The 24,080-nt window shown below is 52.3% G+C and overlaps 1 protein-coding gene across 2 annotated transcripts; it reads left to right on the top strand.

Annotated features, from left to right (window-relative positions):
* Positions 1-1,387: 1,387 nt before the first annotated feature.
* Positions 1,388-23,741, top strand: Map1a (microtubule associated protein 1A). Of its 2 annotated transcripts, XM_090318500.1 has the most exons (7): positions 1,388-1,631; positions 2,900-3,001; positions 12,846-12,928; positions 13,136-13,276; positions 13,424-21,605; positions 21,742-21,962; positions 22,176-23,741. In XM_090318500.1, the coding sequence occupies exons 1-7, from the start codon at positions 1,388-1,390 to the stop codon at positions 22,329-22,331; spliced, it is 9,129 nt and encodes a 3,042-aa protein (XP_090174626.1). In that variant the 3' UTR covers positions 22,332-23,741. The 2 variants fall into 2 exon arrangements, with proteins under 2 accessions (XP_090174626.1, XP_090174627.1); XM_090318501.1 differs by lacking the exons at positions 1,388-1,631; positions 2,900-3,001 and adding an exon at positions 8,479-8,558.
* Positions 23,742-24,080: the final 339 nt, after the last annotated feature.

The following is a 24,080-nucleotide window of genomic DNA, read 5'->3' as shown; positions in this document are numbered from 1 at the left end:
CTTGATGAAATCAGGAGTTTGTGGTTAACTGCTGCTAAACCTTACATCAAGACCCTATGCTAGTTAAAAGCTTCATTTCTACAGTTGCTATGGAAACTCTCCCCTTCATCTCCCTTACAACCCATTCTGTCTCTCTGACTCCATGTGGCACATTTCCGATTGTAGAAAAAGAGCTGACACATCTCTCCATGCTGTTTCCCAGATTCATATCTGCAAATGGTGGTGTTGAGGTGTGTGTAGCCGGGGAGATGTAGTGTGACATTATCCCCTGTGTCACTTAGGGTGAGGCAATCCCACTGTCTTAATGTTCTTTCAATACTCCTGTTTCCCATTCTCTGCCACAGAAAGGATTTTCAGAGCTGTCACTAAGTTGGCTATAGAATTGACTGGCCGTTTGACTGTGACACATGTTCCATGACAGGGACCAGAATGGCTATGAGATATTTAACATAGCAACACTATCCAGACAGTAATGTAGCTGGCCTGCAACCTTACTGAACTTTTCTACCCTGTATCACCCCTCAAGTGCAAGGCAAATGGGACAAAAAGCAAGTGTGGCTGGAACCCTAGGGTAAAAGACAGCCCTGCCATCTTCTAAGGTTACGAATTTCACCCATGTCCCATAGCTTGGAGCGGGGAAAGCTTTTTTCCTGGTTTTCACTCAACTCCTTCTTGCTGCAGTCTGAGCTCATTGCACTCAGCAGAGATGGATACCAGCCAACCACTATCTTTGGAATAACAACTCACCGGGGACTTCAGGGCCGGAAGGTCATTCTGTCCCCTTCCAGGACTGCGCAGCCTTCCTGTGCACACTCAGGGCCTAGGGGACAAGGGCAGAAAAACCCAGGATGCAGACACCCACACCCACACACCCAACACGGTCGCTACAGATGCGCAGACACAGATGGAGATCAACGACACAAACTTTGAGAGTTGGAGGGGGGGAGGACAAGCTCAAGATGGCTCCCCTCAGTTCGGGTGAAGCTGCGAAATTGCCAGACACTACTAGTGGGTACACATCCTGACTAGCATCTTCTGGCGCCAAAGCAATCGACCAGGAGCCCCCCCCACACCCGGGATTCCTCCAAGCCCCTACCCCAGTTCTAGTCGGAATGGGATCCTCCCCCTGAGGGACTGGGGGGCGGCCGGGATGGGGGGGCGGGCGGGCGACCCACCCACCCACCGTCCTGTACACCCACCCCCGTGACGGGCGGAGCCAGACTGCAGAGCCAGAGCGAGCCCGCCCCTCGGCCCCGCCCTTGCGGCGCCTTTGCCCCGCCCCCCGACAGCCAACAACCAATGAGCGCCTCGTACCGCCGGCCTTTAAGAACCGCGCGCACTCTCTCTGCGGCGGATGCTGCCGGCTTAGCACTCGGCCGAGGTTTCCATGGAGACCGAGGCCCGGCCGGCGCGGCCTCCCGACGTTACCATGGAGACGACTCCAGGGCTCGCCGAGCCTCGCGCGGCGGCGCTGCCGCCTCAGAACCCCGCGGAGTCGCCGGCGGAGACCCCAGCGGCGGCGGCGGCGGCGGCGGCACGCTGGGATCTACGGAAACACTCTTTGCTCATCGTGATCGGCGACATTGGCACCGAGAGTCAGCTGCGGGCCGTGCGGGCCCACCTTGAACAAGGTGAGCCGCCGCTGCCCTGGCTTAACTCCTCCTCAGCGACTCCATCCCGAGCTCTCCCCCGCGCCCTTCCCACCCCCGCCCCGGGCCTCCTCCATCAGCCTTCCCCACCTCCCGGCGCGCACTTGTGCTTCTCCCGCCACGTCCCCGCGTGCACTCCCTGACACCTGCGCCCCGGCCGCCTGCATCTTCACTGCCGCGGGCCCCGCGGAGGATATCCCGAGCTGCCCGCACCCTTGCTGGCCGCCTGTCAATCATCCACACACCCCCCCCAGCACACACACCGCGGGGTGGTCCGCAATCTCCCTGAAGGGCAGGGAGCTCTGTGCAGCCCTGGGGGACCCCTCCGATCGCTCTCCTCCCCCCTCCACCCCTTGTGTCACCCCCTGCTGCAGTGTCTGGGTGAGAGGCTCTAAAAGTCCTCATCACCGCCCCCCCCCCCAGGTGGCCCAAGTTCTCACCTTACAGTTTCTTCTGCAGGGTCCCTGAATAGGCCCCAGGGTGCCTTCTGCGAACGCACCCAACACACCACCTCGGATTTCTGAAGGCCGACAGCCGACTTGACAGAGAGAGTCAGGGAGCTAGTGACCTTCGTGGCTAGCAGCGCCTCAATCTCACCTCCCTCCCCTGTGCCTGTGGCGCAGTGCTGCGGAGCCACCTGCGGGTGGAAGCAAGCTGCAGAGGGGTGAGGCGAGGAAGGGGGTACAGAGGGTGAATCTTAATCTGAGAGGAGTCAGGAGGCCGCCCAGGGCATCTGAATATAGGCCTTTAGATGGTATTATTTCAACCACAACTAGGTAACCTTGCACTAAAATAAAAGCTAGCCACAAACGTAGTAATGCCCAAGCTTAGTCTAAAGTCTTCCCTTTTCTAACTCTAGCAAAGGATATTTTTCTTTCTGAAATCCAGTTAGGAGATGAGATGCTGGCCATTCTTCTCATCAGCGAAAGTGGAGGCAGTTGTCCTTACCTCCACCCTCTCCTCCCTGCTGTGAGCTTGAAAATGCTTTCTGCAGGCCTTAAGTTTGGTCTAGCATTAGAGTGCTTGCCTAGCATTCAGGAAGGTCTGGGTTTGATTTCTCCGTACCATCTACACAGAAAAAGCCAGAAGTGGTGCTGTGGCTCAAGTGGCAGACCACTAGCCTTGAAAAAGCCCAAGGACAGTGCTCAGGCCTTGAGTTCAAGCCCCTGGACTGGCCCAAAAAAAAAAATGCTTTTTGCAATTCTACTCCCTGAATTTATCTAGAATCTTTTCTTTCTTTTTTTTCACAGGGATTCTGTCCTGGAATGTTGACCTATCATCCATTGACTTGAACCAACAGTTGAGACTCTTCATTTCCCGGCACCTAGCTCACTTCTCCTCAGAGGTCAAAGGTTAGGACTAGTGTCATTTGTCTCAGTCCTTTGGGCAAGGGCTGGTCACAGAAGGGTTCTGCCAGTCTCCCTGGCAGAACTGGACATGTAGGGGGTTTGGATGGGAGAAGAAGGGAGGGACACCTAATGAGAAAGTGGCAGGGCTTCATAGTCATCCACACACACCAAGTACAATGCAGACCCATGGTATGATGGTGAAGGGGTCCGGACAACAAAATTTCTCCAAGAGGGTTGGTTGAGGATAGCAGTTGACAAGAACCAAGGAAATAAGGTGCTCCTCTTGAGCCATTGTCCATTACCCATGCATTACCATGGGGAGGGTGTGTTCTCCTCTGTACATACCCCAGCCTCTCTGCTTTGCTTTACAGAGATCCCAGAATGTCCCACTCACCTTCTCAGGCCCTTTCTTCATACAGCCTACCCTTCCGGATTCAGGGTTTCTGTTTCCTCCTTTGGCTTAGCCAACCAGTCTCTAGAGTAGAGTAGAATTTTGGTACCAAAGGTGGATGAACAAAATCATCAGGAGGTCAGGGGGAGGAGGGGCTTCTGGATTTACTGCTCCAGAGAACTAGTTACTTGTACTCCAAGATCAAAGGTCCCAGAATGCATGTTCCCATTCTACTGTCTGGGGAAAAAAAATGGGTTGAAACTTAAGATAATATTTTAGGAACTATCATTCGTAACAGGTACCTGAGGGGGAGTGCAGAAAGCCCTACACCAGTGGTAAAAAGTGCCAAGCATCTGACCGTGAGAAGTGATAACACAGCAATCCATGTAGCCCAGGGCAGACTTGAACTTCCATTCCTCTCAGCTTTGCCTCCCAAGTGCTGAGATTCCAGTCATGTACCACCACACCTGGCTTCCATTACAGCTTTATGAAATAGAAAATTTTATGCAGCTCAATAATTATTGCCACCCAATAATTGAACACATATATGACAATTCCCAATTGTGCATATCTCTAGTTATTTCCTGGTCACTGATTACTCTAGATACGCTACTAGAAAGTTAGAACAACGGTAAGATAACTGAGGCTTCATTATCCTAGAAAAATGCGCAACAATTAAAAAAGTGCGAGGCTAGCATCTTCCTGTAATGGCAGCCACTCATTCTTTCGCAATTGCTTTCTGTTTAGAATTATTCACATCATGACATCTTCCATTATTACCTATAACTGAAAATCAACAATTTTATCACTGCTTCCTAGTTTTAGTATATAACTGGAAAAGGAAATGGCAGAGAATAGAAGTAATGACTCAGTTAAAGCTTGAGGAGTATCTACTAATGTTAATAATTCACACAGAATTTTCTGTCTTTTTGACTATAGAGATAAGAGTAGATTATTTTCTGGAATACTGTAAGAAACAAGCAGAGCCAGTTACAAGTGGCTCATGACTGTAATCCTAGCCACTCAGAAGGCTGAGATCTGAGGACTGTGGTTCAAAGCCAGCCTAGACAGAAAAGTCTGTGAAATTCTTATCTCCAATTAACCACCAGGAAACTAGAAATGACTCTGTGGCTCAAAGTGGTAGAATGCTAGCCTTGAGCAAAAACACTCAGGACAGAGCCCAAGCCCTGAGTTCAAGCCCTGAAACTAACAACAACAACAGAAAGAAAGAAGCAGAACTCAGACTAAAGTGCCTGGCCACTCTTCAGATGCTTGACATAATTCTCAGAATCAAGCCTGGATATAGAAACACCTACACCTACTAAACCTTTGCAAAGAGTTTTTGCTATAGCATCTCAAAGGACCTAGGACCATACATCCAAACATCAGCATGTTTATGTCAACATACTAATTTTTTTCTTAAGGTTTGAACAGCTTCTTGGGGGCCTATCTCTATCCCTGAATAATAGTGGAGAATTTCCTGGAAACACACACACACACACACACACACACACACACACAAAACACAAATTCAAGACAGCCACAGCCACACCCTGGCTGGCTCCTCTTTCAGCTGTCCCCACAAACAACAGTCTGGCCCAGAGCAGCTGTAGACATTGCCCCTCCTTTCAGCCTCCAGTGAATGAGGAAGCACAGGGAACCCAGCTGCTGGGATGGGCTCAAAGAGATAGGCTAGTACTTCTGCCGGCTCCCACAGGCTGGACCACCGTTCCCATTACCTATTCTCGAACCTGGGGCACATGATGAAAAAAGGAGACAAAAATGTATCCTACAGTGACAGGAAGAGTGCAGTTATTCCTAGGCTCCACCCCCTCCACATTCACCCTCTCTCAGACACAGAAAAGAAGGGACCCTCTGATAGACTGTCGGTAGCCCAGCTCCTTCTAGTGGTCAAGTATGGGGGGAAAAAAAAAGCTTTCAAAAGTGGCTTTTGTGCCATGTAGTCTCCAGCAGGGTGCTGGGGCCTTCCTTTATAATTCCTGAAAGAAAAATCTGGAACTTCTGGAACTTCTCAGCATTCTAAAACAATCCTAAAAGCAATTAGTACTGCAGAAGACTGGGTTTCTGGCCTGGGTGTTTACAAATAGATGCTCAGTGGTAGAGTACCTTTTGGGTATGCATGGGCCTCTGAGTTCACCCCAGTACCACAAAAAGCAAAGAGAAAGAAAACAGTTTCAGGGCCCGGAATTTGGCCCACTGGTAGAGTGCTTACCTAACATGCAGGAAAACCGGGGTTCAATTCCTCTTTATCACATACATAGAAAAAACTGAAAGTGGTGCTGTGGCCCATGTGGTAGAACTCTAGTCTTAAGAAAGCCCAAGGATAGGCCCTGAGCTCAAGCCCAGGAATGAAGGAAAAAAAAGAAAGAAAGAAAGAGAAAAAGAAAACAGTTTCAGTAAAATTTTGATATTCAGCTGGGCACTGTGGCTCACACCTATAATCCTAGCTACTCAAGAGGCTGAGAGCTGAGGGTCTTGGTTCAAAGCCAGTCCAGGCACTAAAGACCATGAGACTCTTATCTCCAATTAACCATTAGAAAATCCAAGTGGCTGTGTGGCTCAAGGGGTAGGGTGGTAGCTTTGAGCTGAAGAGCTCAGTGACAGTGCCCCACGACTGGCCAAAAACAAAAATTGATATATTATTGAGTATCTATGGAGAAGGGAGGATTGATAGTCTAAAACTGAAGAAATGCAAAGTGAAGAATCCATTTGTGGCTATCCTTCTCTTTATTCTCACTGATGGTCACAAAAGGAATTGTCCTGTTATTCTGTCAACATGAAAGCCATCAGAATTCGGGGGTCTAAGCTGCTGTCTGAAATGAGAGGGCAGGGGCATAAACAGAAATTCCCAAGTCTCATCCTGCTGACATTTCCAGCTCTGGGATTTCTTGGAAACTGGTCCTCCAGGGTTAGTTGATCTGATCTGGTCTGTGTGTGGTATGGTGAGGTATGGTGGTGGTGGTGGGGGGAACGTGTGTATATGTAGTTTGAACTCAGGGCCTGGGTGCTAATAGCCCTGAGCTGCTTTTTCTCAAGACTAGGGCTCTGCCACCACTGTCTTTTTTGGTACTCAATTTTAGATAAGAGTTTCACCAACTTTCCTGCCTAGGCCAACTCTGAACTGCAATCATCAGTTCTCTCAGTTTCCTGAGCAGCTAAGATTACAGGTGTGAGCCACCAGCGCCTAGCCCTAGTTTAGATTTTTGTGATCATCTAGGTTACTGCTCAGAAGTCTGTGTCATGCAGATTTAGGATTCTAGGAACGGAGAAGAATTTCTGCATCCTTTATGCTAGTCAATCCTCGTGATCTTAGGATCCGACTAATATTATACTCATGGTTGAGGTTAAGTGGCTTGTTTCTCAGGGTGATTAGTAAAATAGAGGAGTCAGGTCACCAATCTGAGACCTCTGATCTCACTTCGTATCTGAGCTCAGGCCTCACTTCTATTTCATTGCTGCAGAGCCTAGGAACTCTGTGGGTTGAGGGTCAGTTGTTACGATTGGCTGCTCAGAGGGTGAAGGATGAAGGAAAACCCCACTGTGTTTTGCAACCATGTCCAAGGTAAGGCCCTAGAAGGTGGCAGCTGAGAGTATGAGTGGGGTCTGCATTTGGCCAGGAAATGTTATTTTGTTCTCAAGCCAGTAATCTACTCAAGTTTCCCTCTGAACACTCTAGAAAGCCCTAGAAAGCAGAGAGGAGATAGAAGGTTTGAGGTGGGAGGGAATAAGAACTAGGACATTGCAAAAGGAAGGTATTTCACTTTCTGTGAGGTTCGGAATTCAGCCTGGCTTGCATTGTGTATCTCTGCAGATGGCCTCTCCCTTCCAAATGGGGCCGTTGCCAGGTTGCTGCTTTGCATCCCCGGATCTGAGCAAGAATTCCTCCCTCTACCCCCCAAGAGTATGGGTGACTCAGCTCCTCTTCTCCTCTGGCTGCAGTTAAGGGAAGATGGGGGTGCTGAGAGCAGAGACTATTTTGGCTTCTCTGACCTTCAAAAGCAGCTCTTGGCAGCCTGGGGCAAGGGTGGGGCTGGTGTGTTGGGTATGAGTGGGTGGAAGCCACTGTGCCATGGTCTGAGGAGCTGGCCAGCATTGGGGAGGGTTAATGGGGAGAAGGCAGGATATGAATGCAAGAGTACCACCCACTGGAAGTGAGATCTCCAGATTCTTCCATTGAGTTCTGGAAACACTTCACTAAATCGGAGTCAGAGGTAGAGACTAAAGGACACAGGGCCCACATTAGAAGGATCAAGATAATATGACACAGGCAGCAAAGAGGAAGGGACAAGAAGAGGACAGGGACCCAGCTACTCTATAAAGTCATAACATAAAAAAAAGAAAAAAAAAAAAACCCTTGCCTGAGTCTGGGTTCCTGATAATGTTCCTGGCTCCTCCTTATTAACTCTTTCACTGAAAGGCAGAAATCTTTTCCTCGCTGCCCCTTCAGAGTCTTCGTCCTCACACCCAGTGACTCAAGAATCCCAAGGACCAATGCCCTTAAAGATGCTCTGCTGTGTGGCATTGGTACACGCCTGCATGCACCTCCCAGGATCCCTGTGCCCCACCCACCCCACAATCTCAAAACCCCTAAATGAGACTGAATTCTGCCTTTCCCTTGTGTTTCACAAAGGGGCACAGTTTAGTGCATCTGCCATCCCCCCACACCCCTTTTCCAGCCCCCAGTCCCTTTGTCTCCTGATCTAGCAAGTCACTGCTGAGTCCATCTGAGGGAGAGGAAGCAGATGGTTTCTAAGAGGGGAGGGAGGGTTCTTGAGGCCCAGGCCTCCTCTATCACTCCCCGCCTCCCAGAGTGAGGCTCTGGTCTTTTGGGTGATGCTAAAAGATTTGTCTTTAGGTACTATGGGCCAAAGGTGATTCTGCTGGTTGTTGGAGCTATTAGGCAACCCTTTACCTCCCCTCTCCCAGGAACAAACAGAAGCATTACAGCACTGCCATTGTGAAGGCCAAGAAACAGTTAAGTCTCTGGTGCCTCGTCACGGACCAGCCCCTCTTCCCCGCCCTGGCACCGCCCTCCCCATCAAGCGCCCCCTCCCACTCCCACCCCAAGTGCCGCAGACTCTTCAGTGAAGCTGCCGGCTGAGGCCGGGAGTCACCGCCTCCATGAGGGGCTCCCTCCCACACCCCAGGGTAAGAGCTGGAATGAAGGGTTTGGCCTTGGCACAGGGTTGTAGGGTGCTGTGATTGAGAGAGAGAATTGGGGGGGGTAATAAGAAGGGTGAGGATTCCTGGTAATCTAGTGCATCTGGAAGTAGCCCAGCTGGGTGGGCAGGCTTGGGGGGGGGGGTGCTGGAGAGAGAAGGTGAACATTCCTGGTTGGGGTCAGCCAGAGGCAGGTAGAACTAAACTGGTTCTGTGACAGCCACCTCTCCAGCTGGACAAGGATGGAAGACAGCAGCCCAGCTGCTGAGGGTGGTGCCACTAGCTCTCCAGCCTCTGCAGCCTGGGGCCCTGGAAGAGTTTGGTGGGGAAGGGAGGGGGGGGGGGAGTTGTGTCTTTGGTAAGAGGCCGAATGAAGAATGTGAGAGAAAAGAGGCTGTTAAGGGAATGCGCCTAACGGGAGGGTCCTTGGGGTGCCAGCTGCTGGATGGCCCAGCTGCTCCCATGCTTGGGGTGAGTGGGGCTGCGGGAGAATTTTTGCCAAGTAAGGGAAGATAAAAGGAGGGAGGAGAGGGTCATTAAGACGTGGCACGCGCTTCCTTACAGACTCACCAGTTTGTAATGGGCTCTTGCACCCTTTTCTCACAATCAGCCTGGGGCCCTTTGAGGCCCCCCCCCACCCCCCACACACCATCCTCTTCCCAGCAGCTGCCTTGCATTCCCCATCCTGTCCACCCCACAGGTTCCCGGCCTCAGCCCCACCCCCACCTCATCTCTTACATCTCTTCCCAAGATGGGGGCTCTTGAAGAGTGGAGCCAGTTTCTTCTCCTTCTCGGCTTTCTCCCCCCCCACTCCAGTCTCCACCTCCCCCCTCCCATGCAGAAGCAGCCAAGAAAATGACTTGTCATGCTGGGGTGGGGGGGGCGGAGCTGGAGGCTGAGAGCAGCGCGCACACTCATACACTGCGGCAAACTGCAGCTGCCCGAGCACTCCCCCCCCTTCCCTCCTGCCTCACTGCAGAGGCACCTGCCCTCCTGCCTGCTCAGCCTCCACCTCACCTGTCCACCCTGTACCCTAGCACTGGCCAAGAAAAGTATCCCTGTGTCACAAGATAGTCCTTTCCAAAGAAAAAAGGGTGGAAAAAAAAATCTCTTCGCTTCATTGGGAAAGCTAGGGAGCAAAAGATAGTGTCCTCCCGGCCCTAGTCCTGAAAAAGAGGGGTTCAGTGCTTAAGCCCCGTGATTGCATGTCAGAACTGGTTCTTAAGGATAGGTCTGGGGCTAGGGTCTTATGCCAGGACAGTAAGGGGAATAAAAAACGTTGTTGTGGTTATAAAGCAAGGAATGTGGAACTGTTGGGGTGGGGGGAGCTAAATGGAAAGCAGATCAATTTGTGACATAGATGTTTCTCTTTTTGTTGTTGTTGTTGTTGTTGTTGTTGTTGTTGTTGGTTGTGAGGCTTGAACTCTGGGCCTGGGCATTGTCTCTGATGTCTTCAGCTCAAAGCTACCACCCTGGGGTTGGGAGTTTGGCCTAGTGGTGGAGTGCTTGCCCAGCATTCACGAAGACCCGAGTTCGATTCCTCGGTACCACATACATAGCAAAAAGCCAGAAGTGGTGCTGTGGCTCAAGTGGTAGAGCTCTGTCCTTGAGAAAATCCAAGGACAGTGCTCAGGCCCTAAGCCCAAGCCCAGAACTGGCAAAAAAAAAAAAAAAAAAGCTACTGCCCTGTCCCTTGAGCCACAGTGCCACTTCTGGTTTTCTGGTGGTTAATTGGAGATAAGAGTTTCATGGACTTTAGCGCCTGGGCTGGCTTTGAACCCCAATCCTCAGATCTCAGCCTCCTGAGTAGCTAGGATTACAGGCATGAGGTGCTGCACCCAGCTATTTCTTCTTTTTTATCTACTATTAAAAGTCTGGCTGTGTGTGTGTGTGTGTATTGGTGTGGAATCCTTGCCTTTCCAAAGGGAATCTACTTAAAGCTGGTAGCTTCTTGGATGGCTAGCTGCCCTAGTCCTGGCACAGCCTGAGTTGCTAAAGCAGCTTTTGTCCTTTGTATTAGCCTTAAAGTTTTTCCCCACTCTCAAGTTTGTAGATGAGAATCCTGGAATTGCTTTGGGCCTAACATACCATGAATGGTGTTTGATTGTCTGACCATTTTCCATAGTTTATTCTCCATCAACTGTATCTGTAGGCTTATCCTGTCTTATCTGACTGGACCTGGCAAGATGGCTTTCCTCTTCACAATAGACTCTGGTCTTGGATTCCTTTGGTCCCAGCTTTAAAAAGACAAGAGAGATAGGTCATAGGAGAGGGTGTAGAGAATGGATTCTGAGCTCTCCCACCAGTATCTTCCTGACAGTCCACTCCCCAGCCCATCTGTTGGGTGATCCACTATGACTTTGATTGGGAAGAGGTTGGTGGGGGGGGGGGTGGGAACCTGGAATGCAGCATCCTTCTTCAGCATCTGTCTGACCTACCACTTTCTTTGCTGCATTGCTTCATGTTTCTTGCTGGCCTGGAAAAGAGCAATTGATAGCTCAGCAGGGGTTTGGGGATGCCTTCTTTTTCTCTAGGGTCTGTGGAATACTCCAATCCTCTCCCTCCTGACTTATGTATTTATTTTTGAGCCAACCCCTTACTCCCCATATACAGAGTGGGGCAAGAATAAGAGAAGAAATGGTTTACTAGGAATGGGATGTGAGGTAGAGAGCCAGGCTTCTCTGGAAGCAGGTGAGGTGGGAGAAGAAGCTGTGAAGCCTCTAGAAGTGAGCTGTAAGCAGGGGTGTGAGTGCGGGCTTGGTTAGCCAGGAACCAGAAAGAAAAACTGGAAATTACAGTCCTCTAGATACTCAGAATTGTAAAGAGGAAATGATTTGGAAAGGAGGATGGGGGGGGGTCTGAAGACCCTGTGCAGAATTTCCTATCTCCTTATTTACAGACAGTCTACTGATTCAAAAGCCTAGGGCCAAGGCAAGACAGTGGGGAGAAAGCTGAGAAAGAATCACCATCCCAGGAGTCCTCTTCCAGCTAAGTCCCCACCATGCCCAGGCTGCACCAGGAGCTCAGAGCTCCAGAGGGACAAAAGCTTCTTGTCAACAGGATGAGTTCCAGGCAGAGAAGAGTGGGGGCATGAGCAGAGGGCGTGTAGAGGGAGGGAGGGAGGGCAGGCGGAAACTCTACATGGAAGGTCTGAAGGACCCATTTTTAGGTCTTACTCAGATCTAAGGATAGCTAGATTTCTCTTTCTGCTAAAACCTATGTTCTTTCTTTCTTTTTTTGGCTATACTGGAATTTGAACAAAGACCTTGTGTTTTGTTAGGTTTGTTAGATTTTGTTAGTGCTAAGTCATACCTCCAGCTGTGTTTTATTTTATTTGGTGCCAGGCTTGAACTCAGGAGCCTGGGTGCTGTCCCTGAGCTTTTTTTTAAACTCAAGAATGGTACTCTACCACTTGAACCACAGCTCCACTTCAGATATTTTTTTTTTTGGTGGTTGGCTGGAGAAATATAGAAATATAGAATTCCTGCCCAGGCTGGCTTTGAACCACTAGCTTCAGATCTCAGTGTCCTGAGCAGCTGGGGTTATAGGCATGAACTGCTGATGCCGGGCTTCCAGCTTTGCTTTTTTTTTTTCTCTTTGCCAGTCCTGGGGCTTGAACTCAGGGGCAGAGCACTGTCCTTGGGCTTTCTCAAGGCTAGAGCTCTACCACTTGAGACTTGAGCCACAGCACCACTTCCAGTTTTTTCTGCATTGAACCCGGGTCTTTGTGCATGCTAGGCAAGCACTCTACCACTAGGCCAAACTCCCAGCCCCCAGCTGTGCTTTTTTTTTTGTGTGTGTGTGTGTGTGGGTCATGGGGCTTGAACTCGGCCTTGACACTGTCCCTGAGCTCTTCAAGCTCGAGGCTACAGCTCTACCCTTGAGCCAAGCCTTACTTCCCTTTTGCAGTTAGTTGGATAAGAGTCTCAGGTTCTTTTGTGCCCGGGCTGTCTTTCTTTTTTTTAAACTGGTTATTTTTCATATGATTCCGCTCCCTACCCAGGCACACAATGGAGCTTCCATCTGCCTACTTTGGGCTGGGATTTCAGGCATACATCACCCTTCAGCCCAGGCTGGCCTAACACTGTGATCTTCCCGATCGTCAGCCACCCATGTGGTCTTAGATGATAAGCATGTACCATTGCTCCTAGTTAGGGGTTGGGGGGGGGTGTCTCACAAGCCTCTAGGTAAGCCCATCTGGTCATGCATCCTCTCCTCTCCTGCCCAACACAGTATTTATTCTCTCCAATACAATTTCCTACATCTCTCCCTTAGGCCAGAGGACCCTCTGCCATCAGAGTGAGATCCTAGAGACCATCATTCTAGTCAACCCCAGTGCAGACAGCATCAGCTCTGAGGTAAGGCCAAGGGCCCTGCTGAGAGGCCCACTTCAAGTGCTATAATGCATCCTTGCCAGTGCCATCATTTTAAGACCAAAAATTCCTGTCTATCCTCAACACTGACTGAATAAACCGTGAGTCCCGGAGACTGTCCTTGAGCTTCCGAGATAGAGAGAGATGAAGAATGGCCTTAGCCTTGACACTGCTTCTCCCCCTCCTCTCCAGGTTCGCCATCTCCTTAGCAGTCCATCAGCTCACAAACTACTGATCCTAAGTGGACAAAGTTTAGAGCCTGGAGGAGACCTCGTTCTCCAGAGTGGTACCTACTCCTACCAAAACTTTGCGCAGGTCCTTCATAGCCCAGAGGTAAGTTCCAAAGCAAAGAGACAAGGGACAGGACTCGAGTTGTGGAGAGAAGGCTTATAGTACTTGACCATCAAAAAGATCACTTTGAAGAGAGGTGAAAATGGAGAGTCAGTGACCTGATTTAGCTTCTCTCTCCCGTTCCTCTAGATTGCCCAGTTGCTCAGCAATAGAGACCCCGGGACTCAGGCCTTCCTCACTGTGTCCTGCTTAGGGGAGGGTGATTGGAGCCATTTGGGACTGTCCAGTTCCCAAGAGACTCTGCATCTTCGGCTGAACCCTGAGCCCGTGCTACCCACCATGGATGGCGTGGCTGAGTTCTCCGAGTACGTTTCTGAGACCGTGGATGTGCCATCCCCCTTTGACCTGCTCGAACCGCCCACCTCAGGGGGCTTCCTCAAGCTCTCTAAGCCTTGCTGCTACATCTTCCCCGGTGGCCGTGGAGACTCCGCCCTGTTTGCTGTCAATGGTTTCAACATCCTAGTAGATGGCGGTTCTGACCGCAAGTCATGCTTCTGGAAGCTGGTGCGACACCTGGACCGCATCGACTCAGTACTGCTCACGCACATCGGGGCAGACAATCTGCCAGGCATCAATGGACTCCTGCAGCGCAAAGTGGCAGAGCTGGAGGAGGAGCAGTCGCAGGGCTCTAGCAGCTACAGCGACTGGGTGAAGAACCTCATCTCCCCGGAGCTCGGAGTTGTCTTCTTCAACGTGCCGGACAAGCTGCGGCTGCCCGATGCCTCCCGAAAGGCCAAGCGCAGCATTGAGGAGGCCTGCCTCACGCTTCAGCATCTAAACCGTCTGGGCATTCAGGCCGAGCCCCTGTACCGCGTGGTCAGCAACACCATTGAACCGCTGACCCTCTTCCACAAAATGGGTGTGGGCCGGCTGGACATGTATGTCCTCAACCCCGTCAAGGACAGCAAGGAGATGCAGTTCCTCATGCAGAAGTGGGCGGGCAATAGCAAAGCCAAGACAGGCATTGTGCTGGCCAATGGGAAGGAGGCTGAGATCTCGGTGCCCTACCTGACCTCTATCACCGCTCTGGTGGTCTGGCTACCAGCCAACCCTACTGAGAAGATTGTGCGTGTGCTCTTTCCAGGAAATGCACCTCAGAACAAGATCTTGGAGGGTCTGGAAAAGCTTCGGCACCTGGACTTCCTGCGTTACCCTGTGGCCACACAGAAGGATCTGGCGGCTGGGGCCGTGCCTGCCAACCTAAAGCCCAGCAAAATCAAACAGCGGGCTGATAGCAAGGAGAGCCTCAAAGCTGCAACCAAGACAGCAGTGAGTAAGCTGGCCAAGCGGGAGGAAGTGGCAGAAGAGGGGGCCAAAGAGGCCCGCTCAGAACTGGCCAAGGAGTTGTCAAAAACAGAAAAAAAAGCAAAAGAGCCCTCCGAGAAGCCCCCAGAGAAGGCTGCCAGGCCTGAGAGGGTGAGGACAGAGTCGAGTGAGGCCCTGAAGGCAGAGAAACGAAAGCTGATCAAGGACAAGGTAGGAAAGAAGCACCTTAAAGAGAAGATATCAAAGCTCGAAGAGAAAAAAGACAAGGAGAAAAAAGAGATCAAGAAAGAGAGGAAGGAGTTCAAAAAGGATGAAGCGAAAAAGGAGGAGAAGAAGGATAACAAGAAGGAGGAGAAGAGGAAAGATACCAAACCTGAGAGCAAGAAAATCTCCAAACCTGACCTGAAGCCCTTTACACCTGAGGTACGTAAGACGCTCTACAAAGCCAAGGCCCCTGGGAAAATGAAGGTAGATAAGAGCCGAGTTTCTCGTGGGGAGAAGGAGCTGTCTTCTGAGCCCCGGACACCCCCAGCCCAGAAAGGGGCTGTACCACTCCCACCTGTCAGTGGGCACAGAGAGCTGGCCCTTTCCTCACCAGAGGACCTCACACAGGACTTTGAGGAGATGAGGCGTGAGGAGGCTGAACAGAGGGACACGGAACTAGGAGAGAAACCACTGCCAACAGGGACAACAGCGGAGGGATCCCCAAGCCCAGCCCTGCAGGGAACACAACCTGCTGTCCCAGACGAGCATGTGACCAAGGGAAAGGAGGTCACCCCAGACATCCCTGAAGAACAAGGCAGCAAGGACAAGGGGCCAGACTCTGGGGCTGAAATGGAGGAAGAAAAAGATACCTGGGAGGAGAAGAAGCAGAAGGAAACAGAGCTCCCAGATGGAGCTGAAGCCAGAGAGGAAAGCGAACCTGAGGTAAAGGAGGATGTGATAGAAAAGGCTGAGGTTGAAGAAATGGAGGAGGCTCACCCTTCGGATGAGGAGGAAGAGGAAGAGACCAAGGCCGAGAGTTTTTACCAAAAACACATGGAGGAAGCCTTGAAGGTGATCCCCAAAGGCAGGGAGGTTCTTGGGGGCCAGGAACTGGGACTCCAGGGTAAGCCCCCCGAGAAGGAGACCTCATCATTCCTAAGCAGCCTGGCCACACCCGCAGGAGCCACAGAGCATGTCTCTTATATCCAGGATGAGACGATCCCTGGCTACTCTGAAACTGAGCAGACAATCTCAGATGAGGAGATTCACGACGAGCCAGAGGAACGCCCAGCTCCATCCAGATTCCCTGCAAGTATATATGACCTCTCTGGTCCTGAAGCTCCAGGACCCTTTGAAGCTAGCCAGCCAGCACAGAGTGCCGTTCCCGCCGCCTCCAGCAAAGTCTACGGAGCACCTGAGACTGACCTCACCTACCCCCCCAATATGGTGGCTGCCCCCTTGGCTGAGGAAGAACACGTGTCCTCAGCCACTTCAATCACTGAGTGTGACAAGCTTTCTTCCTTTGCCACATCGGTGGCTGAGGACCAGTCTGTGGCCTCACTCACAGCTCCCCAGACAGAGGAGACAGGCAAGAGTTCCCTGCTTCTGGACACCGTCACGAGCATCCCCTCCTCCCGCACTGAGGCCACACAGGGCTTGGACTACGTGCCATCAGCTGGCACTATCTCACCAACCTCTTCACTGGAAGAAGACAAAGGCTTCAAGTCACCACCCTGTGAGGACTTCTCTGTCACTGTGGAGTCAGAGAAGAGAGGAGAGGTGGGAGGGAGACGCTTGACTGGGGAGAGAGCCATGGGAGAAGAAGAGGAAAGGGCAAATGTGGAGATACCTGAGAAACTTCACAGCCAATATGGAACCTCAGCGTTTGGAAGCCCTGGGCAAGCCCTACCATCAGGGGAACCATCCCTTGGAGAAGTAGAGGAACGCTGCCTTAGCCCAGATGACAGCACTGTAAAGATGGCTTCTCCTCCACCATCTGGTCCACCCAGTGCCATCCACACACCCTTTCATCAGTCACCAGTGGAAGACAAGTCAGAGCCACAAGACTTTCAAGAAGACTCCTGGGGAGACACTAAACATATACCAGGTGTGGGCAAGGAAGATGATGCAAAAGAAACAGTCAGGCCGGAGCGTGAAGCAGGCTCACCAGAGGAGGAGAAGGTATCTCCTCCCAGGAGCCCCCCGGCCCAGGAAACACCTGTTGGCATTGTGGAGGGACATATGGGCTGTACCATTCAACTGCTGCCAGAACAGAACAAAGCCATAGTTTTTGAAACTATGGAGTCAGGAACTGGGCTCCTAGATCCAATTCTGGGTACAGAAGCCCTTCCTGGCGAATTGAGGACATCGCTTCAGGAGCCTGGTGAACTTCAGAAAGCTGAGGCAGTTCAATTTCATGACCGAAGTTTCTCTCCTGAAGATGCAGAGTCCTTGTCTGTTCTCAGCATGGTCTCCCCAGACACTGCCAAACAAGAGACCACACCCAAGTCTCCCTATGGCCTGACTGGGCACAAAGGTCTCTGGCCAGCGGCATCTCCAGAAGACACCCAGTCACTTTCCCTCTCAGAAGACAGTCCCAGCAAGGAGACCTCTTTGGATATCTCTTCAAAACAACTCTCTCCAGAGAGCCTTGGCACCCTCCAGTTTGGGGAACTAAGCCTAAGAAAAGAAGAAAAGGGACCTCTGATGCAGGCTGAGGATGCTGCTTCTCATTACCAAGCTCCCATGTTTATTCCAGAGCCCCATGCTGCCACCATGTCCCCTCCTGCAGATGGGACAGCTGGATACTCCATTCAGGCCGATATTACAGATAAGAACCCTGAAGAAAAATTGCCTGCTGGCTCCTTCTCTCCCTCCACACTCTCGGGAAATGGGAAGCATTCACCTGGAGTGATCACAAGCCCTGGTGAACACATTTTGACGTCCCAGAGCTCCCTCACCAAGAGTCCTGAGTCTTTGTCAAGCCCTGCCATGGAGGATATTGCCATGGAGTGGGAAGGTAAGATTCCTGGGTTGAAAGACAGAACTCTAGAGCAGAAGGATAAGGAGCCCAAACCAAAAGATGAAGTCCTACAGCAGAAAGACGAAGTTTTACAGCAGAAGGGTATGGTTGAGTCCAATGATAGGGCCACAAATCAGAAAGATGAGGCTCTAGAAGAAAAAATTGAAGTTGTGGGACAGCAGGATAAGACTTTAGAACAAAAAGATAGAGACAAAGACCAAAAGGAGGCAGTTCTAGAGCAGAAGGAAAAGCCTCTGGAACCAAAAGACAAAGACTTAGAACAGAGAGACCAGGCCCCAGAACAGAAGGACAAGATCCCAGAAGACAAAGACAAAGTTGTAGCACAAAAGGACACAGCCCTGAAACAGGACCAGGACCTTGAATGGAAAGACAAAGGAGAAAAACACAGAGATTCTGAACAAAAAGACCAAGTCTTGGAGCAGAAAGATCAGACTCTAGAACAGAAAGATAAAGCCTCCGAACAAAAAGTGCAAGACTTAGAACCCACGGACAAGGCTCCCGTGGAGAAAGTCCTTGAACTAAAAAGTAAGACTCTAGAACAACCAGACAAAACCCCTGACCAGAAAGACAAGGTCCAGGAACAGAGGGACGAAGTCTCAGAAAAGAAAGATCAGGACTTAGAGCAAAAATATTGGGCCTTCAGAGAGAAGGATAAAGTCCTGGAACATGAAAATAAGACTGTTGAACAGAAAGACAAAACTCAGGAACAGGAGAGCTTTGTGCAGGAGGATAAAACCACAAAGCCTGAGGAAGCAATCCTACAGGAGAAACCTCCAGAAAAGGCCAAGGCTGTGGAGCCAAAAGAAGAAGTTGTTCTGGAGAAAACCAAAGCTCTGAGGCTAGAAGAGAGCCCAGTGCAGGAAGGCAAGGCCCAAGTACAGGAAGAGAAGAATCAGAAGGAGCAAGACGTGCTCCAGGGGTGGCAAGAAACAACCCCAACCAGAGGGGATCCAGTTGGAGAGCACAAAGATCCCGTCCCGTCGTGGGAAGGCACATCTGCTGAGCAAGAGGTCAGGTATTGGCAGGACAGAGATGTGGCTGTGGATCAGGATGCCTATTGGAGAGAGCTGAGCTGTGAGAGGAAGGTCTGGTTTCCCCACGAGCTGGATAACCAGGGGGGCAGCCCACGGTACACCAAGGAGCGAGAGAGCACGTTCCTCGATGAAGGGGCAGACCAACGGCAAGTGCCCCCTCTGCAGCACACGCCCCAGAGCCCTTGGGCCTCAGATTTCAAGGATTTCCAGGAGATCCCACCGCAGAAGGGGCTAGAGGTGGAGCGGTGGCTTGCCGAGTCACCAGTTGAGCTGCCACCAGACGAAGAGGACAAAATGACACCTTCTCCCTTTGAGATCATCTCCCCTCTGACCTCTCCACCTGAGATGGTTGGACAGAGGGTTCTTCCAGCCCCAGGACCAGAGAGCCCTATCCCAGAGAGGGAGCCCCTGCCACCCATGAGTCATGAACCCACCACCCCTTCGTGGCTGGCTGAAATCCCACCCTGGGTGCCTAAGGACAGGCCTCTGCCCCCTGCACCCCTCTCTCCAGCTCCAGCTCCCCCCACACCTGCTCCAGAACCACGTACTCCGGCACCCTTCTCCTGGGGCATAGCTGAATATGACAGTGTGGTGGCTGCAGTACAAGAGGGGGCAGCTGAGCTGGAAGGTGGACCATACTCCCCTCTGGGGAAGGACTACCGCAAGGCCGAAGGGGAAAGGGAGGAAGAAAGTGGGACTGCCCCTGGGGATCCAGACATCAACCCCTATGGCTCAAAAGTCCCAGAGGCCAGGGAGAGCCATGCGCCCAGAGATACAGAACAGACTGAGCCAGAGCAGAGAGAGCCCACGCCCTATCCTGACGAGAGAAGCTTTCAGTATGCCGACATCTATGAGCAGATGATGCTGACCGGGCTGGGCCCTGCGTGCCCCACTAGGGAGCCTCCACTGGGAGCAGCTGGGGATTGGCCGACACGCCTCTCCACCAAGGAAGAGGCTGCAGGCTGGAACACATCTGCAGAGAAGGAGCTTTCCTCTCCTGCCTCACCCAAGAGCCTCCAACCTGACACTCCAGCCTTTAGCTATGCAGCCCTGGCAGGACCCACCGTACCTCCCAGGCAAGAGCTTGAACCCGGGCCAAGTGTGGAGCCTAGCCTCACCCCTCCTGCCATTCCTCCCCGTGCTCCTATTCCTTTGAGCAAAGGCCAAAGCCCCCCTCTTAACAGAAACGTTCTGAGCCACAGCCCAGATAGGAGGACCCCATCCCCCAAAGAATCAGGCCCAGGCCACTGGGATGACAGCACTAGTGACTCAGAGCTGGAGAAGGGGGCTCGGGAACAGCCAGAGAAAGAGGTTCAGTCCCCAAGTCCCCCTGACCCCACCCCTGCGGGTCCCCCAATATTGTGGCCTGAAACCAAGGCGCCTACTAGCCCTCCCTCAGACTCACACCTGGGTCCTTCCCGGCCCTGCCTGGACTTCCCTGCTTCAGCCTTTGGCTTTTCCTCCTTGCAGCCTGCTCCCCCGCAGCTGCCCTCCCCAGCTGAACCCCGCTCAGCACCCTGTGGCTCCCTTGCTTTCTCTGGAGACCGAGCTCTGGCTCTGGCTCCAGGACCCCCGACTAGAGCCCGGCATGATGAGTACCTAGAAGTGACCAAGGCCCCAAGCCTGGACTCCTCACTGCCCCAACTCCCATCACCCAGCTCTCCTGGGGCCCCTCTCCTCTCCAATCTGACTCGACCAGCCTCGCCAGCCCTGTCTGAAGGCTCCTCCTCTGAGGCCACCACACCTGTGGTTTCAAGTGTGGCTGAGCGCTTCCCTCTAGGTCTAGAGGCTACAGAACGGAGATCTGGAGAGCTGGGCCCAGGAATGGAACCATCCACTCACAGCCTCTGGGACCTCACTCCTCTGAGCCCAGCACCCCCAGCTTCACTGGAGTTGGCCCCAGCCCCAGCTCCAGTTCCAAGTCTGCCTGCAGACATGGATGACAGCACCTTACCCTGCCGCCTGGAGTGCTCAGGGGAAGTCACCAAGAAGCCAGGCCCCTCCCAGGGCTCCTCTGGGGATTGCGCAGCCAATGGCCCAAGTGAAACTAGCCCTAGTCCCCCAGGCCCTGCCATAGTAGAGAAGGAGAAAGAAGAGACCATGGCCTGTCCTGCCTGGGAACGAGGGGCTTGGCCTGAGGGAGCTGAGAGAAGCTCTCGGCCAGAAACACTGCTCTCCGCTGAGCAGCCACTGTGTCCTGGAGGGCCCTCTGGCGGCCCACCACGCAGTCAATCCCCTGAAGTGGAGGCCGGGCCCCAGGGATGGGCTGCTGAGCCCCGGGCCCGCCGTGGGGAGCTCTCCCCATCTTTCCTGAACCCGCCTCTGCCCCCATCCACAGATGACAGTGACCTTTCAACTGAAGAAAGTCGACTGGTAGGAAAAGGGGTTCGGCACCGGGCAGGGGGGTCAGGGGCCACAGGGGGCCCATGCCCCGTGGCCGATGAGACACCCCCCACATCAGCCAGTGACTCGGGCTCCTCACAGTCAGATTCTGATGTCCCCCCAGAAACTGAGGAGTGTCCATCCATCACAGCTGAGGCAGCCCTGGACTCAGATGAAGATGGGGACTTCTTACCTGTGGACAAAGCTGGGGGGGTCATCGGAACTCACCATCCCAGACCTGGCCACGACCCACCCCCTGTTCCCCAGCCAGACCCTCGTCCATCTCCTCCCCGCCCTGACGTGTGCATGGCTGATCCTGAGGGGCTCAGCTCAGAATCTGGGAGGGTAGAGAGGCTACGGGAAAAGGCTCAGGGGCGAGCAGGGCGCAAGGCCCCAAGCCGGGCCAAGCCAGCATCTCCAGCCCGGCGTCTGGATCTTCGTGGAAAACGTTCACCCACTCCTGGTAAAGGGCCTTCAGATCGAGCCTCCCGGGCCCCACCCCGACAACGCAGCACCACAAGTCAGGTCACCCCCGCAGAGGAAAAGGATGGACACAGCCCTATGTCCAAAGGCCTAGTCAACGGACTCAAGACCGGACAGAGTAAGTATCGAGCCATTGTGGGTGAGGGCTGGAGAATGTGTGGAGTGGTGAAAGACTAGCCCTGGGACAATAGGGGGAGGGGGTGTTGTCACAAGTATTCTTTTCTTTTACCATGCATCCTGGTTTGTCTCCACAGTGACCTTGGGCTCCAAGGGTGGCTCGGGCGCCCCTGTCTATGTGGATCTTGCCTACATCCCGAATCATTGCAGTGGCAAGACGGCTGATCTTGATTTCTTCCGCCGAGTGCGTGCGTCCTACTACGTGGTCAGTGGGAATGACCCCGCCAATGGCGAGCCAAGCCGGGCTGTGCTAGATGCCCTGTTGGAGGGCAAAGCCCAGTGGGGGGAGAATCTTCAGGTGAGTAGCAAGAGAGGCCCAGGTAGGAAGTGTTTGTGTCAAAGCTCTCCTGAGAGCCAATAGTGGAACACAGCCCCTAACTACAAAAAGAATGGGGCCCTTTTCTGGGGGGTAGGGGGTCAGCAGGGCCATTCCTGAGAGCATCAGGTACCCACTTGCCCTACTTACCTACCCTTCATGTTCTCACACAGGCCTGTCTTGTCTCCCTCCTAGGTGACTCTGATCCCCACTCACGACACAGACGTGACTCGTGAATGGTACCAGCAGACTCATGAGCAGCAGCAGCAACTGAACGTCTTGGTCCTGGCTAGCAGCAGCACTGTGGTCATGCAAGATGAGTCCTTCCCAGCCTGCAAGATTGAGTTCTGAAAGAACCAACTTCCCCTTCCCCAAGGATCCATCCGCTCCCCCAGCTCCTTTAGAGAATGGCTACTGCTGAGTCCTTTGGGGTTGAGGGCAAAGAGAGGTTGGGGAGGGGGGTGGTGTCTTATGAGGATAGGGGCTGGGCTGAATGGGAGATATTGTCCTTCTCCCTCATCTATTCCTGAAGGGTCTTAAAAACCAAAGGTTACAGGGATAAGATAAGGGGGAGGGTATAAAAGTCAAATACGAGGACATCTGCTGCCTGAGAACCCTAGAGTGAGCCCTCTCCTAGCACTGCCAAATGCTGGCATTGGATGAGAAGTGAAGATGGGTCTCAAGAGAGCAACCTCCTTCTTTGTGGAGGGAGGTCATGTCCCCAACCCCAGGAATCCCTTTATTTCTATTTATTTAGCATCCTAGGAATAAATTCCAATACATGGTGGGATCTGGGGGTAGGACACTGTCAGGGAAGTGCCCCGAGCTGCACCCTTTTCTCCAGCTCCCATCCCCTCTGCCACCGGGGTCTAGGTTCTAGCAGGGACCTGGGGGTATACCGCTGCTATACTGTCCTATTGCTTCCCTCAGTATCTGAATGTCTCAATCCAAAACTTGAAGCTCTTTAGACCAACAGACTGGTGAGAGGAGAAAGGAGTTCAGTCTCTCAGCCCCTGCTCCATACCATTCATATCCTAGAGCTATGCCCAGACCAGGCCAACGGGGTACCACCAAAGGGCAAGGAGAACCCCAGCCCCTAACCCCAGAATTCTTCCTGGTTCCCTGACCTCTGGAGTTTTCACCCATCCCATTCCAGCTATCCTGATCTCTTCCTATCCCCTGCTTGGCTTCTCTGCATGTGGTCATCTGCTGTGGCCTGGTGTGTAATGGGTTAAATAAGCCACTGCCTGACATCCCCACATCTGACACTTCAGCCACGTGTGACTCCCCTAAACATTCTCCTCTGCCATCCTATAGTTGACATGGGAAAGCTGGCTGCCTCTGCAAACCCCCAATTCCTGGATAGACCATCTGGGAAATAGAGGCCAGGCCAGAGGACTTGGGGGAAAATGAGAGGGAGGAAGGAAAGAAGGAGGCGAAGCTGAGATACAGCTTAACTCCTACAGAGTGAAGTGAAAAATATGCTGAAAATACCACTGTAGGAGAGGCCCTCGCCCCAAGCAAGCCAGTAAGCAGCCCTGCCAGACGACTGCTGGACTGAGAAACCCAGACGCTGACAAGACATCAGGGTTTGCCTTCTCTGCCAAGCGACTGGGAAACCAAACGAGCCCACCTTGTCTTCCTCCTAGCTCCCATCCTCCCTCTGCTGCTATGCTCTGCTCCTTCCCACTTTCCTGCTAGAGTTCCCAGCTGCTGTAACAGAGCCGCCTCCGAGTCTAACAATAAATCAAGTTCATTGCACATGGTGTAGTATTGTAGACTTTTTCGGACTCTACACATTGCCTGATTGCTGAGCCCTGGCTCCTACCTCTCTGCTTCAACCAGTATTGTCATTTAGAAGACTCCTTTCACTACTGGAAGCGGGTTCAGGAACCACAGGAACCAGATGACATAGCTAGGGTGGATGATAGGAAGAAGAGATATGGCAGACAGCATAACTTTTATATACATATATATGTAAATATCAAAATGGGCAAGAATAACTTGAGTACAGGAACCTAGAGTGGGGATGTTCATTTGGTATAGGAAAAGGAAGAGGGGTAGAACCCTCCTAGGAAAGGGAAAGGGGCCTACATTCCA

The sequence above is a fragment of the Megascapheus bottae genome, chromosome 25, assembly GCF_031878675.1.
Source record: "Megascapheus bottae isolate mThoBot1 chromosome 25, mThoBot2.hap1, whole genome shotgun sequence".
Taxonomy (NCBI): domain Eukaryota; kingdom Metazoa; phylum Chordata; class Mammalia; order Rodentia; family Geomyidae; genus Megascapheus; species Megascapheus bottae.
This window is presented reverse-complemented; position numbering and strand designations above follow the sequence as displayed.

What these genes read in the sequence shown, in the direction of transcription:
- Map1a (XM_090318500.1), top strand. Translation starts at nt 1,388, where the DNA reads ATGGAGACCGAGGCCCGGCCGGCGCGGCCTCCCGACGTTACCATGGAG. An exon ending in CTTCTCCTCAGAGGTCAAAG is followed by an intron (nt 3,002 to 12,845) that starts GTTAGGACTAGT and finishes TCTCTCCCTTAG; the next exon opens with GCCAGAGGACCCTCTGCCAT. An exon ending in AGGTCCTTCATAGCCCAGAG is followed by an intron (nt 13,277 to 13,423) that starts GTAAGTTCCAAA and finishes CCGTTCCTCTAG; the next exon opens with ATTGCCCAGTTGCTCAGCAA.